We start from the raw sequence: 19,031 nt of genomic DNA on the forward strand, positions 1-19,031 counted from the left end.
GATAGCTAGTGGGAAGCAGCCGCATAGCACAGGGAGATCAGCTCCGTGCTTTGTGACCACCTAGAGGGGTGGGATAGGGAGGGTGGGAGGGAGACACAAGAGGGAGGAGATATGAGGATATACGTATACATATAGCTGATTCACTTTGTTATAAAGCAGAAAGTAACACACCATTGTAAAGCAATTATACTCCAATAAAGATGTACAGAAAAGCATTATGAGTCTTGATTGTGCAAAGTTGAGACTAGAGTCAACTGTTCTCCACAGGATCATGCCACTTAGACCATTTAATTTAGACTATTATATTTTGTTAAATCAAGCTCCTCATCTAGAATGCCATTTTCTTTCTCCTTTATGCAAATAGTAGCTATCTTTCAAGGCAGGACTCAAGAACTCCTTTCAGTCAAAAGCTCTTCTTACCCAATTTGTAGTTCAGTGAATTCCCCCTCTTCTAACTCTTAAAAGCATGCTATTCAATATGGCACTTGATGATGAGCTTGTCTATAATATCAGGACAGTTTTATGTGGGATGCTCTCATTTCCTCAGCTAGAAGGAGTTACCTTGAACCAAGCCCAGCACAATGCTTAGGAAGTTATAAAATTTATCATGTGGAACATTTCCCCAAGCATTGGGAGAAGGCCAGATATGGGCAGCCAAAAGTTCGGGCATCCACTCAGTCCCCAGAGATACTCTTTGTGGTCCATATCTCAATTTTACCATCTGGGAAAAAAAGATCCAAAAAAAAGCGAGAGAAAAGGAAAATGAATGTGGTTCTCTGACCTCTCTGAAATGTTACAAAAATGAATGATGCTTAAACTAAAAGTTAAGATGCTTTAATAATGTCAGAAATTCAACATTTAAAAATTTTTATTTGTTTAACGCTATCAATTTCAGTAAGGAACTCTAAAGAAGACCATAAATGAAAATGTACTCTGTGCTAATGACATGACTACTTTTTAGTTTTCAGGAACTAGACTATGAAAAGATAGGAAAGCATGAGACTCTTTTTAAAAAGATCTAAATCGACGAAAGCAGAAGTTGAACAGAGAAACCATAATAACAGAACAAGAGAAGAGTAGACATTTTAGTTCCTCTGTTGTGTGGTACCCAGCATTGTGGAGAACAATATCTCTATTGGATAATTCAGAGAGCTAAATCATAGGCCTGGGCCTCATTAAGGTTGCTACTGAGAGTGTGAAACAAATATGTTAGTCTGGTTGGCTTGGACTGAGAATAGAATTCCTTTGCAGTTTTTAAGGACACAACACAACGAATTTTTAAGCTATAAACTTAAAAACTAATACACATGGCTAAGCCAAAAGAAATCCAAACATTAGAGGAAAACATAAATTAGTCAATTAGCTTTCTCTCTGTCATGTGACTTATCAAAAGTCACATGAAACAGGAATACAGTCATCCCTTGGTATCCACAGGGGATTGGTTCCAGGATTCTGGCACCACCAATTCCAAAATACGCAGATGCTCGAGTCTCTTACGTAAAATGATGTAGCACTTATTCAGCAAATAGCAGAACAGAGGAACAATGAAACAATTGTGGGCCCTCAATCACTTCTGCAAAGTGTCCCCAACTACTCTCTTACCTCTGCTAAAGTGTCCCCAACAGATGTGGCAGTTTCTAGGAGCTGTTTTTAAAGATCCCTGCATAGTTGATCTGGGCCATATCAGAAATGCAAACTTTTTATTTTTTTCCTCTTCCTCTTCCATGACGTTGCCCATGAAATGGCAGGAGGCTGAGACACTACCTCCCCTGCAACTTCTTCCCTGTAAGTGCTACATGTGGTTGATAGTCTCCTTAAATCATCCCCTGTCCACGCGACACTGCACAGCTTCTCTGCTCGACACAAGGCAGGTTTCCTTGGTACTCTGTCACAGTGGTTCCTGAGCTGCATTGCCTTGGGATCCTCAAATCTCTCAGAGGTTTTGTGGGAAATTTCTTCTTTCTGCATCCTGCCGTAATCCTTCTCTTGCTAGGACTCAGACATGAATCCATACGGTTTGGGCAAAGAGGGGACCATTTATCTGAGACCATCATTCTGAACTCTGTCCTCAAACTTCTCTTTCCCTTCTAGACCTATGTAAAACATTTAGCACAAAACTTGGCACAGTAAAATTTCAGGAAATATTAGCCATTACTCTCACTTGACAAAAGTCTCTCCTTCTAGTAATTTACATTCCTTAGAGTTCCATAATTGGAATAATTATTCTACATAAGCCTAAATTTCCCTTTTGAAGCTTTCTTTCCATACATTATTCCTTGCCATGCAGTCATGAATTTAAACAGTCAGAAGACCCTGCACTGCATCTCTTTGTGGACACTGCTAGATTAATGAAATGTGGAGTCAGCCCCTGAATGCTTTTATAATGCGTCCCCAGATGCCCCTGGAGTAGGTCAGCCTCTGGCCAACAGCCAAGTGAGGAACAGTGGCTGGCTAACAATTACGTGACTGAGCTTAGTGCTGGATTCTCCAGCCTCAGTGGAGCTTTGAGATATCTGCTGCCCTGACCAACCTCAAAGAAACCTGAAAGACTTTGGCTGAAACCTCAAAGACTTTGAGCTCCAGGTAGGCTCTCTGGGATTCCTGACCCTCAGAAACTGTGCGAGATAATAAATGTTTTAAGCTGCTATGTTTGGGGGTAATTTGTTAAGCAGCAGTATGTAATGAATGCACCCCTCACTCTCTTTAACCCTGCCTTTCAGTGCCTCTTCCACTGTCACTATATGTCAATGTATTTAATTTGTTTATTTGGGGTTTTGGTGAGAGCAAGTGTTTTTCTCTCTGGGTTGCCTTTGCGTCCCCTGTGCCTGGAAGAGTGTTTGGAATGTAATAGGTAGTCAGTAAACATTGAATGAGTAATGAGAGTCTAAAATTCTTGTAAAAGGTGAAACTGTTTCAATTTCATTTATTGCTTTTAAATCAGTATACAATGGTCTGATTTTATAGCCATGTCTGCTTGTAGTAGACACCTTTGTGGAATGTTGGCCTGCTCACTAAAATCCCCTTACCTGTAGCAGAGGGTCCCTGTCTACAAGGTACAGTATGACCCCTAGTGCTTGCTACTGATGATTGGACAATTGCTGACAACCAGATCCAAGACGAGGCAATCAGAAAGTCTCCCCTGAGTATTTAGAATTAAAATCAAGAGCGTGAGAAAAAAGATCCTCTCTGTGTGGCTGTCCCTGTGTATCAATTAGGACAGGCTACATTGTAAGAACACCAAAAGTAACAACAGAGGTTTCTTTCTTTCTCCAAAGTATTCATCACAGGATGGTCAATAGGCCTTATGTAGCAGCAGCTACTGAAGGACACAGGCTCTTGGGACAGACATCATTCAAATGTTGCCATCACCTCACCAAAGGAAAAAGTGAAGTTTTGGAGCATCTCACACAAGAAATCAACTGCTCAGCTGGAAGTGACACAGCATTCTCCTCACAACTCATTGGCCAGAATTACTCACAATTCCCTTGGTCCCTCCCTTCCTCCACTCCCTACCCCTGAACTATAAGGGAAGTGCAATCCTAATAAGTGCCTAGAAAGTAGAAACTATTTGAACAGCAAATAATATGGGGATAATGACACAGACTGGCCAAAGGTCTGGAAAGGTAGATTTTTTAAAATGGAACCCCTTTGGTTAACTTTTCTGGCACAGCCTTATTTAATGAAATCAGAGACACAAATCACTTGAGCAATGCCCCATAAATGCATATGCAAGAATTGAAAGAACTGCTGCATTTGAACCACAGTCATCGGAATTTTGCACACATTGAGCTGTACATTAGTAATGAGGGACAACACCTTGAACATACCATGTAATGTCACTGCAATGTAATCATTCACTTATTTTGTGCATTTGTCTATGTTTCCAGACTCTATGGTCACACATTAATACTGACTTCACTGGGGTTGCTGTGAGGATTAAAAATGAGTTGATTCATGAGAAGCTCTTAGCACAGTGAGTGGGACCTTCTAAACTCATTGGGTTAACTATTATATTGAGGAAGTAAAGTGAAAGCAGGGAAGGTAATGAAGAGGTACCAGTCAATTTCCAACAACTGGTTGGAAGGTGGTGCCTATAAGAGGTACCAGTCAACTTCCAACAACTGGTTGGAAGGTGGTGCCTATCACTGAGATGTTGAATGAAAAAGGATCAAGTCTTCTCTTCTATGTGTGGGGGAGATTACTGATTTGCCAGTCTACTTGTCTGCTTCGACCCCTGGCTATAAAACTACTTTGTTTTCTCTATTGCATTTTTGAACAGATATATGCCACTCACCTATTACGAGCCAGGTGCTGAGGATGCCAACAGTTCGCAAGATGAATATGACCTTTGTCTTTGTGGAGTTTGGATGTGGTAAGCTCGAAATACCTCTGGAATAGGCATTTTCAGCATTTTGCTAAAGCGCCGAGTAGCAGAGGCTGGGCATACTAATGCTAATAAACAGGGCAACTGAGAACCAACTTCCCTGTGAATGTGGGGAAAGTAAGGGAAGAGATGCAACCAGTAACGTAGGAAGGGAAACATGGGCATGGGGGAGAACTGGAGAAAGGGAAGCTGAAGTGTATCAAGGATGACTAAAATAAGAGGCGGATGAAATTCAAATGAAAGGGAAGAGAAAGTTCCAGCATAGCGACAGCTTCCCAGCGGTCTCGCTGGACCTGGGCCACAGGGCCCAACCCAGAGTCAAAAATCTCGCAACCCCCACCACACCATGTGTCCTCAAGGCACCAGTTCCCGCGAGCGGCGCGCGGCACGGCGCGGCGCGGCGCGGCGCTTTGACGTCAGAGGGAGGCGGGACTTCCTGTCCTGGTGACGCCTAACCAAGACGGCCACGGTAGAGCCAGCTGCCTTCTAGGCTGACAGGTGAGGACCTGCCTCCCACTCTCGGGGTGACTTTGTAGGAGAAAGGACGGCGGGGCAGGCACGCGGGAGCTGGAACCCTTCCTCTCTATGGCTCATCGCAGAGCCCGTGCTGTCCTTAGCCAGACGGCTGCGACCGCTCGGGGGTTCGGGGCCGCTTTGGCCGGGAGCCCCTTTGGCTGCTTGCCCAGCGGGAACGTACCATTTGTACTGCTAACTGTAGCCCGCCTGTAGAGAGTCTTATGGCGGCCCCTCTGGGGGGTAAGGTCCAGGACGTTGGGCGACTGGCAGGGAAGAAGTGACTAGAGTCTGGGCCGGGGACTCCAAAGGTCTGAGTTCTTGTACCAGCCAAGCCTCTAGCCCTGGGCAAGTCACTCTCTTCCTTCCCTGGGTGTCAGTTTCCAACCTTGTCCATTAACGGGCTCTTTTGGTTTGGAATCGAGTTTCTCATCAGGATCAACTTCCTCCCCCACGCCTCTCCCAAATTTGTTACACCAGGTAACCTTGAGAACTGACTCTTGAACCAATCTCTGAACTTGACACTCCCCTAACCAGTTGTTTGATGTTCACTCTAGCTGCTGTAATATTTCTCCGTGGCGCCAAGGTCAAAACGCCAATTGCTCCCTTGAATTTGGAGTGCAGCATTTTGAGGAAACAATTGCGGCTTTTGTTACCTCTACCGAGTGCCATGCATCATGGTATTTTTCAGAAATAGTCTGTCTCGGGGCTTCCCTGGTGGCGCAGTGGTTGAGAATCCGCCTGCAGATGCAGGAGACACGGGTTCGTGCCCTGGTCCGGGAAGATCCCACATGCCATGGAGCAACTAGGCCCGTGAGCCATGGCCGCTGGGCCTGCGCATCCGGAGCCTGTGCTCCGCAATGGGAGAATAGTCTGTCTCATTTTTTCTCATGAATAAAATGAGGTACATTAGTAGCCACTTGATAAGATTATTTTATTAACTGAGCTCATTCATACAACACTTGGAACAGTGCTTTACGTGTAATAAGCACTTAGTAAATATCAACTCTTAAAGAATGACCCGTACACTGACTTTCACAGCTCTCTTGAAGTTCTTTGCAGCAGACACCTGGTGCTCATGCTGCCTTTCATCCACACATAGGCCTTACTGTAAACTGTCACCCTTGGGTTTTTTAAATTTTTCTACACGAGACAGGTTGCATAATTGCTTTAAGATCCATCCAAGTTGTTGAGTGTGTCAATAGTTTGTTCCTTTTTATCGCTGAGTAGTATTCTATGGTATGGTTGTACCACAGCTGGTTTTACCATTCACTTGTTGAAGGACATTTGCATAGTATCCAGTTATGGGCTGTTACAAATAGAACTGCTGTGAATCTTTGCTTGAAGGTTTTTCTGTGAATATGTTTTCATTTCTCTAGGAAAAATGCCCAATAGTACAATTGTTGTGTCATAGGGTGTGCATTTAGTTAATTCATGTGATCATATGTTTTTTCTTTAGCATCTTGATATGGTGGACTACACTGATTGATTTTTCAATGTTGAATATACATGGAATAGATCCCACGTAATTCTTCTTATACATTGCTAGATTGTATTTGTTAATATTTTGTTAAGGTATATATATGAGAGGTATTAGTGTGTAGTTTTGTTTTGGGTTTTTTTGGTTTGTTTCTTTGGTTTTTTTTTTTTTTTTTTTTTTTTTGGCCACACCACATGGCTTGTGGGATCTTAGTTCCCCAACCAGGGACCAGGGATTGAACCAGGCACAGTCAGTGAAAGTGCCAAGGCCTAACCACTGGACCGCCAGGAAATTCCCATGTAGTTTTCTTTTTTTGTACTGTCTTTGTCCAGTTTTGGTATCAGGGTAATAGTATTCTGTAGGGTCTTTAGTGATAACCCCTGTTTCATTCCTGATGTTAGTAATTTTCATCTTCTCTCTTTTTCAGTGGTGGTTTATTGATTTTATTGATCTTTTTCAAAGAACTAGCACTTTATTTAATTTTTGTTTTCAATTTTATTGATTTTTGCTCCATCATTTTCTTCTGCTTGCTTTAGGTTTATTCTGCTATTCTTTTTTCTAGTTTCTTGATTATTAATTTGAGACCTTTTCTTGTTTCTAATGCTAGCATATAGTGCTATAAATTTCCCTCTCAGCATTGCTTTTGTTGCATCTCACAAATTTTGGTCTATTGTCTTTTCATTTTCGTTGAGTTCTATGTATTCTTAAAATTTCCTTTGCAACTTCCTGTTTGACCAATGGATTATTTAGAAGTGTGCTCTTTGGTTTCCAAGTATTTGGAGATTTACCTGTTGTCTTTTCTGTTACTGATTTCTAGTTTTATTCCATAATGGTCAGAAACATAAGCTGTATGATTTTAGTTCTTTTAAATTTACGTTTGTTTTATGGCTCATGATGAGGTGTATCTTGGTGAATGTTCCATGGGCACTTGAAAAGAATGTGTATTCTGCTGTTGTTGGATGTCAATTGCACGTCAATTGTATCCCGTTGGTTGATGGTATTGTTAGGTTCTTCCAACATTATTGATTGTCTAGTAGTTGTTTTCATTGCTAAAAGTTTCCAACTATAATTGTGGAATTTTCTGTTTCTCCGTTTAGCTGTATTGGTCTTTGCTTTATGTATTTTGAATGTGTGTTGTTCAGTGCATATATATATTTAGGATGTCTTCTTGGTGGATTAATCTTATCATTATAAAATGTCCCTCCTTGTTCAGTAATTTTCTTTGCTTTAAAGTCTACTTTATCTGATAGTTGCATAGCCATTGTTTTTAAAAAAATAATATTAGCATGATATATCTTTTCCCATTCTTTTATTTGCAACCAATGTCATTATGTTTGAAGTGAGTTTCTTGTAGGCAACATATAGTTAGGTCATGTTTCTTTTTAAATCCATTCTACCAATCTCTGCCTTTTAACCAGTATATTAGACCATTTGTATTTAAAATAATCATTGATATGTTAGGGCTTAATTCAGCCATTTTATTATTTACTGTTGTTGGTTTACTCTGTTATCATTTTTCTGTTTCTCTTTTCTTGCCTCCTTGTAGGTTACTTAAATGCTTTTTAGAATTTTATTTGACTTATTTACATTCTTGAGTATATCTTAGTATACTTTTTTTTTTCATGGTTGCCCTAAGTATGACGGTATATATACATAACATCACACAGCCTACTTTTGTAGTGACATTTTACTACCTTAAGTGAAGTGTAGAAACCTCATTTACATTTACATCCTTTTACCCTTTCCATTTTTTTAATATAATTATCAGATTTCCTCTACATACACTGAATACCACATTAAACTTTTGCTTCAACCATGAAATATTATTGAAGAAGCTAATGACAAGAAACATAATCCATTATATTTACCACTGCTTTTACCTATTCCATTGTTCTTTTTTATCTGAAGTTAAACCTTATTCACTTATTCCTTTCTGTTTGGAGAACTTCCTTTAAGAGACCTTACTTAAGAGGTAGATATGTTAGTGTCAAATTCCTTTAGTTTTTCTTCATTTGAGAATATCTTTATTTCTCCTTCATTCTTGAAGGATAGTAAGGATAGTTTTTTCTGCTAAGGAATTTGGGGTTGAGTTATTTTCCTTCAGCACTTGAAAAACGTTTGCCACTTCTTCCTAGCCTCCTTGGTTTCTGATGAGAAATCTGCTGACATTCAAATTATTGTTCGCCTGTAGGTAATAATGTCATTTCTCTCTGGCTGCTTTTTAGATTTTTTTTCTTTGTTTTTAGTTTTCTGAAGTTTGACTATGATGTGCTTTGTATTGTATTTCTTTGGTTTTATCCTATTTGGGGTTAACTCAGCTTCTTGAATCAGTAGGTTTTATGTGTTTTGCCAAAGTAAAGAGGTTTTTATCCATTATTTTTTATAACATTTTTCAGCCCCATACTCTTTCTTCTATTTCCCTGGGACTCTGGTTATACAAACGTTGGGCCATTTGTTATTTTCCTACCAGTCCCTGAGATCCTGCTCATTTTTTTAAAAGTCTGTTTTCGTCTTGTTTAGATTTAGTAAATTCTATTGATGTGTCTTCAAGTTCACTGATCCTGTTCTGTCAATTTAACTTTGTAGTGAACCCATCCACCAGGTTTTAAAAAATGTTTTATACTTTTCAATTCTATAATTACATTTGGTTCTTAACTTTTGTAAAGTATTTTATCGTTTAAGAAGAATTACTTTGAATATCCATGTAATTTCTGAGCAAAATTAATGATAGCTGTGGATTATTTGTGCATATAAACTAATCATCTTACTCAAGATATTAATCTTCTCAGCAGAATTATTGCTGTAATTAACAGAAGAAAAGTGAATACATGTAATTTTTCTCTCCTTGTTTCAGGCAATTTCTTATTAGAAACCTAATAAAAGGGAAATGGGGAAGGAAATGAAGAAGGAAATTTAGGCCTTGGTAAATGGCAAATTGCAGTATCCCACTAGCAGGTGGGGTGGGAATTTTGGAATTCTAGAAAAAAGAAACCAAGAAGCAAAAATGAAATGAAAAATTTACATTTGCTTACTAAAACTTTTAAAGGAGTTTTGTAATATAGTTCCAGATTCAGAAAGCTCCCTCCTTTCCCCCTTTTTCCCTTGAATAACACTGACGATTTTAAGTACAACAGGTAACTTTCACTGGCCATACTTGAGATTTAGGTAATGTTGATTCTTGGTTTTATTGGTTCGATTTCTACCCTTACCAAATAATTAAAAATTAATCATGGACCCAGTTAGCAGATTCATTGACATTATAGCACTGTGATTAAGAATGTATTTCCTAGTACGTATGAAAATTTAGTATATGAAAAAGTGGGGAAAAAGTGATTTTTTAAAAATTAAATAGGATTAGCACAAGTAGCTCTCTATTGTAAGAAAAACAAAATTGCATTCTTATATAGATGGCTTAAAAGTTAAAATGTAAAAACTAGAATAATAAAAATTAAACATCTAGGAAGCTATATGTTAAGTATAGGAGTCCAGAAAAGGGTTAATATCAGCAATATACAAAGTTGTCTCACAAACCAATAAGAAAATGATAAATAACCCACTTGGAAGTCAGGCAAGGGATATGAATAGACAATTCACAGAAAAGAAAGTCCAGAAGGCCAGCAAACATGAAAAAATGTTCAAATATACTAGTAGTCAGAGAAATACAAATTAAAGAATGAGATATTTTATACCCAAAGATTACAAGAATTAAAAGTAATGGTACTGCTTATTGATGATAGGATTGTAGTGTTTCCATTCCCTTCATCTTTAGCATCAGAATCCAAGTCATCTTTGTCACTTTCCCTTCCCTGGATTCCCTTACAGAATTATTACCAAGACTTTAGTCTCTCATTCACTCCTTTCCTACTCTTGCCCTTATTTCTTGCTTAGGTTATTTTGATAGCTTCCAAACTCTAGTGAAATCTTGTGTTTTTTCTGTCTTTCACAATCTTCTTAATATAATTTGAAAGGGTCTGCAGAACTAAAATCTATGTTTAACCTATTTTGACAGATTGTGTTTTCCAAAGTTGGCCACAACAATAACTCCCATACCACATACTATTCATATGATATGATACTTCCCTTATTTAGAGAGGTCCATTTTGCTCCCCTTGCATATGGGTGAGCTTGTGACTAACATGGAAGTAATGCTGTGTGACTTCTGAGACTAGGTCTTAAAAGGCGATGCAGTTTCAGTCTGGTCCTCTTCAGACAATTGCTCTTGGAACCCAGTTCTCATGCTCTGAAGAAGCCCAAAATAGTCCATGTGGAGAGACCATACAGAGTGGACATGTATAGATATTCCTGGCCAGCAGCCTATCTGAAAGCAGCATCAGTCATCAGACATGTGAATAAAGATACTTCCAGAGGACTCTCACTTCCAGAAGACTCTTGCCCCCAGTGTACATATCACACCCACCAGTGACCACAGGAGAAGCAAATAATAATATTAATAATAATAAAGATAAATAAATAATAAAATAAAAAACCATAGTACAGCCCTCATTGAGGGCAGTGGGAGAGGATGGGCTGCCCCGAGTGTGGTCCTTGCCTGGATTTTGACACAGCAACTTTCTGTAGTGAGCACTTTGTAGGAATTGTGGGCTTCCCTTTCTCAAGGTGTGGGTATTTATTCTGTAATCTGTCTAGAGCACACATGGAAATCCAACTTCTAATAAACACAATGGTGCATCCCCCCTCCCCTGCCCACAGTAAAAAGTCTCTTCAGCTAAGGCCCCAGATATTACAGATTAGAGATAGGCTATTCTTGCTATGCCCTTTCTTAATTTCTGACCCACAAAATCCATGAGTATAATAAAATGGTTGTTTTAAGCCACCAAGTTTTGGAATAATGCAGCATGAATAACTAGAACACCCATATAATGTATATAATCTTGGTGTTTATGACTAATGACAGCTATCTTTCTTCCTATCCAATCTATATATATTTATTTCTCTTCTGTGTCTTATTACATTGGCAGAGACCTCAAGTTCACTGTAGAATAGAAGTGTTGATAGCAGACTTTCTTGTCTTGATGTCAAACTCAGAGGTGCTTTCAGTATTTCACCCTTAGTAAAATATCTGCTGTAGGTTTTGTTGTTGTTTTTGCTGTAGGTTTTTTATAGATTCTTACATTCTGTAAAAGATAATCCCTCTATTTCTTCTTTTTTAAGAGTTTTTCATGACTGTATTGTATTTTATCAAGTGTATTTTCTATATTGGTTGAGATGATTATATATCTTTCTCCTTTTTTTCTACTAATGTGTTACATTGATTACATTTTGAATGTTTAAACAACCTTGCATTTCTGATTTATACACAATTTGGTTGTCATGCATAACCTTATGTATCACTGAATTTTGTCTACTAATATTTTGAATAGAGTTTTTGCACCTATGTTTCTGAGAGAGGTTGTCCCATATGTTTCCTTTCTTATAATGCCCTTGTTAGGTATTATACCAAGGTTTACTGGCCTCATAAAATGAGTTGATAAATGGGCCCTCTTTTTCTGTTCTCTGGCCAACTCTGTAAGATTGGTATTATTTCTTCCTTAAGTGTTGACTCTCATCTGGACTAGGAGTTATGAATTCAATGTCTGCTGGATGTAGGACTATAAAGATGTTTCTAGCCTTTTTGTGTTTGTTTCAAAATTTGCCCACATCAAATTTATTGGCATAAAGCTCCTCATAATATTCTTTTATTATCTTTTTAATGTCCATAAAATCTGGAGTGATATCTTCTCTTCACTTCTGATATTGGTTATTTGTGCCCTTTTTCTTGATGTGTCTTCTCAGGGGTTTATTTATTTATAGGTCTTTTCAAAGAGCAAACCTTTGGCTTTGTTAATCTTTTCAAATGTAAACTTTCTTTTCCTATCCCATTAATTTCTGTTTTTTGTTATTTTACTTTTTCTATTTTATTTATTTGGATTCATATAGTTTTTCTAACTCCTTAAGATAGATAGTTAGATCCTTGATTTCCAGCCTTTTTTCCCTACTATTTTAGAAAATATTTTAGAAAGTACTTTAAGACTTTAAATTTTCTTGCATTCATGCCTTTGTCTATATCCTATACATTTTGATATATCGTATTTTCATTATTTGTTTCATTATTGTTTAGTTCTAAATTGCATTGTGATTTCTTCTTTCCCTCATCAGTTATTTAGAAGTATGTTGCTTAATTTCCAAAAATTGGCAGACTTTTTATTATTTTTGTTACTTATTTTTGGCTTAATTCCACTGTGGTTAGAGAACATCCTGTATATTATTTCAGTTCTTTGAAATTTGTTGAATCTTGCTGTATTGCCAAGTATATGGTCAATTTTGGTAAATGTTCCATGTACACTTGAAAAGGATATGCATTTTGCACTTATTTGGTATAGAGTTCTATATATGTCAGTTATGTTGATTATTTTAACATAAATATTAATTATGTCAATCAAAATTTATATATTTTTGTTGATTTTTTTTCTGTGCTCATTCTATCATTCTAAGAGGTGTGTTAGAGTCTTTCACTATGATTGTGGATTTGTCTATTTCTCTTTTTACTTCTCTCCCCATACAATGTTGTTATAATATTATTGACCATATTTCTTATGCTGCATGTTACATCCCTGTGACTTATTTATTATATAACTGGAGGTTTGTACATCTTAATCCCCTTCACCTATTTCACCCACCTTCCTACCCACTTCAGGATCAAACTTAATTTTAATGTGCATTTTAAACTAAAAAAGCCTCTCTAATTTAAAACAACTCTTAGACTCACTTCTATTATATACCAAACATTTAATATACTACAGAGATCACCAGCATGTCAAAGTTTGCTACCCAGGCTAATTAAAAAAAAAAAAAAAGAACTTGGAATAAAGCTTCCGCTGCCAATTTTGTATGTATTTGTACTTCCTATATTGTGTTTTGATAGCAATTACAAATTTTGTATCTCTTCCCTGGGTCTTTAAAAATTTAATCCTCACTTGTTTAGTCACAAATACTTTACATTAGTGACTTGATTAGTATTATGCCCAGGAATACCACTAATTAATTGCCAGTCAAAGTGCAGATACATGCAGAGTATATGCTCTGCTTTGTGTAACTATGGGACAATAACACAGGTTACAACTTATATTTGATACTAATAGATATAAAATTTTTGTCATTTGAAGAAATTTCAGCAGCTTATCTGCCTTATATACATGATAAATAATACAAGTTATTTTTAGATTTTGTTTGTGCTTTAACTTTGAAAGAAAAGTATCTTACTGTCTGTTTTTCAAATGTAATGTAGTTTCATTGAAGACTACGTGGACATTGCAACGAGTTTTTTAAAAAAACTTTTTTATCATGTGCAGTTCTTACATGATGGATAAAGTAGAATTTTGAGTAGCCAAAATAAAATGCAGACATTACTTGGATGCTAAAGCTGAGTGAGGGACGCATTTATAGTGATCAAATGCTGCTTTTCAGTTTTGTGTATTGTCTTGGTTTGTATAAGATTTAATTGGAAAAGAATTATTTTACTAAATAAAGTTAGAAACCCATTAATATAAGCAGATGAACACCTATGCTTAGCTGAGTAAGGATTGCCTAAGTTGTACAGATTATATCTACACTGTACACATGGCTTTTATCCAGGCTAAGTCTTGCTGCTTATCAAAACTGATCATTAAAACTGCTTGTAGGTGGTGGCTGAAGGCAGGACAATCAACCTTTAATAATATATATTAGAACACATTGTCCTGTCTTGACCTGCCCGTTTTTGGCAGCATTGAATTACCTTGGGTTCTTAGGAAAGGAAGAAAGTAAAGTTTTTATTTACTATTTTTATTTGGCTGCGTGAGATTCAGAAACATAAGAGAGAAGTAAAATAAAAAGACGTGTTACAAATACATTAACTCAGTGTTTCTCAGTTGTATGTTACTTGAAGTGTTTTAGAGTTGTTACTTTTTTGTTTTCTAATTTTCATAGACTGTTTAAGTTTCATATCTGCTTGCATTCTCATTAACTTTGTGGCTAATCAAGCTCCTAAGATGTCATTTACTTTGAAGTTAAGTATTTATGAGTTGAATAAGGTTAATAACTTTGGATTCTCTTGTGGTGCAAATCTTAAATTTAGCCAGTGTTCTCTCTGTCATTGCTCTAATTTACTACTGTGTATAACCGTTAAATCTAATATTGTTTCTAACACTTTCCAAATGTCATAAGACCTTTATAAATATACTGTATTTTGTGATAGTTTCAAAGATTGGGCTACAGTGACATTTATGAGTGAACTTAAAAATCAATCCACAAGAAAAGGTGAGATGATACTTTTATTTATTTAGTCAGTCAGTATATTTTTAATATAATTTTGAAAGGAGTCCCCACTTTTTAAGTGAAAATTTTTCATTCCAGCTATTTTTCCAACCTTGGCACTATTGACCTTTTGGGCTGGTGATTCTTTGTTGTGGGCGCTGTCCTGTGCAGTGTAGGATGCTTAGCAGCATCCCTGGCCTCTACTCACTAGGTGCTGGTAGTAGCACCTCCCCTGATACCAAGTTGTGACATTGAAAACTATTTTTATTTATTGCCATACGTCTTCTGGGAGCAAAATTGTCTCTGGTTGGAAGTCACTGCTCTAGAGAGACCTCACAGCCTGAGCACGGGGGTGAGGGGACAAGTGCTCTAGAGATCTTCTGAGAGGGTACATTGAAACCGAGGGAGAAATCCTTCTTCCTGCAGTGCCTCTCTTCCAGCACACTCTTCAAGGTTAACATCGTATCAGTTGGCAGAGGAGAAATATTTAAAAGATCCAGATCCATTTTTCCAGAGAAGGCAATGAAGGATGAATTTGGAGGCAATAAATTGATAAGTTGCACAAGGGGGAAAGCATTCCAGAAGTGGTGGCGGAGTAAAACCATTAGCAAAGGTGTAGGAGCAGAAAAGCATGAAGACACTGAGGAAGTGCAGGGACAAGATAGACCAGAGTACAAGCCTGGCATAAAGTGGTAAGAGGAGAAAAAGCTTTAAGCGTCCTTAGAATCTAGACTCTAGAGGGCTCTGAATGAAAGGAGGACAGAAAGAAAAATGAAAGTTTGGGACATGGTTGTATTGATAGACACAGAGAAGGCAGAGGCATAGGTGGAGGGATAATATAAATAATCTGGGACTGCATTTTTGCACATATCTTGATTATTCAGAAAATTGTTCATGATGTTATCTCATATTCTGTTTTCTTCCACCTATCCATTTCATAATTTAATAATGTATAGGGCTTCCCTGGTGGCGCAGTGGTTGGGAGTCCGCCTGCCGATGCAGGGGGCACGGGTTCGTGCCCTGGTCCGGGAGGATCCCACATGCCGCGGAGCAGCTGGGCCCGTGAGCCATGGCCGCTGGGCCTGTGCATCCGGAGCCTGTGCTCCGCAGCGGGAGAGGCCACAACAGTGAGAGGCCCGCATACCGCAAAAAAAAAAAAAAAAAAAAAAAAAAAAAAAAAAAAAAAATGTATAAAAATATACTTACAGAATTTGGGATGAGAGGATTAATAGAGGAAAAAACTGAGAGCTCATCAAGGAGTTCACTGTCCCTCTTTACTGTTCTATCTGAGAGAGTACAAGGGCAGCCATAGCCTCCAGGTGAATGTACGGGGACTTCTCTCACTGGTAGAGCATATAGCTATACAAGAATTCCAGCAGAGGGACAGTGGAAGTTAGCCATGGGTATTGTCAATTTAGACTGGAGAGGAGAGTGGTGGCATTTTTGTTTTGATTCACACTCCTCTGTAGTCTTTAATTTCACCAAAGACATGCCCCTCTTTCTCTCTTCTCTTGTGGTTTAATTTTTTTTTCAATCCTGTAATCTAGAATAGCTGAATAGGCATATATCTCTCATATCTCTGTGACATTTCCTTCTAGGTATATTGAATTGTCTTTTTTATTCTCGAATATTGTCTTTGGCTCAAAGTTTTATATTTTAGTGACTCTTCATATTGTTCTTCACCCCTTATTTAGAAATGGGCTCAGAAATCGAGGAAGAAATTCCTGTGCATGAGGAATTCATTCTATGCTGTGGAATTGAAACCCAGGTTCTAAAATGTGGGCCCTGGACTGACCTCATTAACGCCCAAATTGCCAACAGGCCTAAACTGCTTATTTTCATTATTCCTGGTAAGTTTAAAAATCTGGATTAGAAGACTGTATTCAGATACTTATAACTGTTTCTGATTTTAAGAGAATTTGATAAATATAAAAATCCTGGGCTTCCCTGGTGGCGCAGTGGTTGAGAGTCCGCCTGCCGATGCAGGAGACACGGGTTCGTGCCCTGGTCCGGGAAGATCCCACGTGCCGCGGAGCGGCTGGGCCCGTGAGCCATGGCCGCTGAGCCTGTGCGTCCGGAGCCTGTGCTCCGCAACGGGAGAGGCCACAACAGTGAGAGGCCCGCGTACCGCAAAAAAAAAAAAAAAAAAAAAAAAAAAAATCCTTATAGAATCACTCAAACCATTGATAACAACCACCCTTGATACTTTAGTGGCTGGATGTTTTGTTTGTCATCTATGCATTAATAGTATATATATTCTATACATTTTTAAAATCACAGTGTATACCATAAGTAGTTTTATAATCTGCTTTTTAAAATCTCTTAACAATATTTAGAATAATTAGAACTTTATCAAATAATATTTTTTGACAGTTTTAAAAATATTTTTTACTGTCTCATTTCAAGATGATTATAAGATTATTGTAGAACATTTATTTATTCTGGGATTTGTCAACTGGGTCATTTGTGATTTATGCTGGATCAGTATCAATAGAATGTTAGGGGAAGATGCTTGATTGTAGGTATTCGAAGCACTCTTTAAAAATATGAGCTTGAAAAATATATGTGTGTGTGTATATATATATATATATCAGCCTAAAGATTAAAAATGAAACTGTTAATATGTATCATATTATGTCATCTCATGTACACAGCTAGGCCTATGGGGTATTATGATTTCTTTTCTTGTACATTTTTGTTTGTTTTCCCTGGATTAATGGTTGTCCCTTTTATTTGCTTAGTTTTCTATGTTTCAATCGGTAATTTATCCTAAAATTATTCTCCAGAAGTGAAAAAAAACTTCTCATTTTTTGAGTAATAGGGTTTCTGTTTTGGTTTGGTTTGTTTTTCGGGGGCTGTCCCTCCCAGAACTCTGTGTTCTTCGGCTCCAGTCTAGACTGGGCGCTCTCTAGGCTTCTTACACGGGCCATCCTGGGGACTCCTTTCACTTTTCTCCTGGTTGGATTCCTTGTTTCCTGGATCCCGTATTTTTTTTTCTGGGTTGATTCCCTTGTTTTTGGTGGAGCATACCTTTTAGGAGCTTCCTGAGAAGAGGTGCATGGGAAGTAATCTTTTACAGTTCTAGCATGTCAGAAAACGTCTTAGAGTTCTAGGTTGGAGATCGTGGTTTCCTTAGAATTTGGAGGGCATGTTCATTGTTTTCCAGGGTTCAGACTGTTTTTGAGAAGTCTTGATATTATTCTGATTTTTTATCTGTTGTATGTGAAGCTTCCCCCCTCCCCCAGCAAAAAAAATATTTTAGATCTTTTCTTTATTCTAAGATTCTGAAATTTTATAGTCAGGCACCTTGGTATGGCTGTTTTTCATATATTGGATTTCAGTGGACCCTTTTAAGCCAGAAGCTTAACTTCAATTCTCAGAGCTCTGTGTTCTTTCTTTTTTATACTCTTCTGTTTCATGTGTTTTGTGGGTGCATTATCTTTTTTTTTGGCTTCCTGCATTGTTAGAGTTTTTGCTGCATTCCTTTTTCTGTTTCTGGTAGTGTTTGTTTTTCCTCAAATGTTTGATAATCCTTGACTACCCTTTCATTTTTAAGAGGAAGATGTAAGACATTTATTGGAAGCTTGTATTCAGGGGTGGGGCTTGTCCACATGTATGCCTAGGGTGACCAGCCATCCTTGTCTGAGGGGTGTTCCAGGACACATGACTTTCGGTACTAAAACCATGACAACAGGATGGGCAAAACGGAGTGGTTGGTTACCTTAGGTAATCCTCACCTTAAGGTGATTGGGTAGGGACCCAGCATTTCATTGGAGGATTTCCAGCTTTCAGTATCTGTAGCTGTTTCTTGGATTGTTCAGTTTTCCAGGGAGGAATCTTCCACGTATCCTATGTGAGGAATGGAAGCCTGTCTGCTACTGTTCAGAGCTGAACAAGGGAGAGGAGGTTGGAGTTTCAGTGTTTCTTTTCAGTTTAGTGCTTTTGTTCTCAACTGGGCTAAGACTTCTGATCCAGAATCTCTCTTTGGTTTAACCTGTTCTGAAAATAAACTTCCAGTGTTCTGCCATGATGTAACAGTCTTTTTGGAAAGCAGTCTGTCAGCATCTATTAAAATTAAAAATACAGGGGCTTCCCTGGTGGCACCAGTGGTTAAGAATCCACCTGCCTGTGCAGGGGACACAGGTTCAATCCTTGGTCTGGGAAGATCCCACATGCCGCGGAGCAACTAAGCCCGTGCGCCACAACTACTGAGCCTGTGCTCTAGAGCCCACAAGCCACAATTACTGAGCCTGCGTGCCACAACTACTGAAGCCCACATGCCTAGAGCCTGTGCTCTGCAACAAGAGAAGCCACCACAATGAGAAGCCGGTGCACTGCAACGAAGAGTAGCCCCCGCTCGCC

The 19,031-nt window shown here is 38.2% G+C and overlaps 1 protein-coding gene across 2 annotated transcripts in view; it reads left to right on the top strand.

Annotated features, from left to right (window-relative positions):
- Positions 1 to 4,733: 4,733 nt before the first annotated feature.
- LDAH (lipid droplet associated hydrolase) overlaps positions 4,734 to 19,031 on the top strand; it is a 105,475-nt gene continuing 91,177 nt past the window's right edge. Inside the window, exons 1-2 of one of the 2 annotated variants that reach the window (XM_059078786.2) lie at positions 4,734 to 4,882; positions 16,364 to 16,519. In XM_059078786.2, coding sequence (XP_058934769.1) covers positions 16,366 to 16,519 — 154 coding nt within the window. In that variant the 5' untranslated portion in view covers positions 4,734 to 4,882; positions 16,364 to 16,365. The remainder of the gene's footprint in view (positions 4,883 to 16,363; positions 16,520 to 19,031) is intronic. The other variant, XM_067008046.1, reaches the window with a different exon arrangement.

This window comes from Kogia breviceps, chromosome 11 (assembly GCF_026419965.1).
Source record: "Kogia breviceps isolate mKogBre1 chromosome 11, mKogBre1 haplotype 1, whole genome shotgun sequence".
Lineage (NCBI taxonomy): Eukaryota > Metazoa > Chordata > Mammalia > Artiodactyla > Physeteridae > Kogia > Kogia breviceps.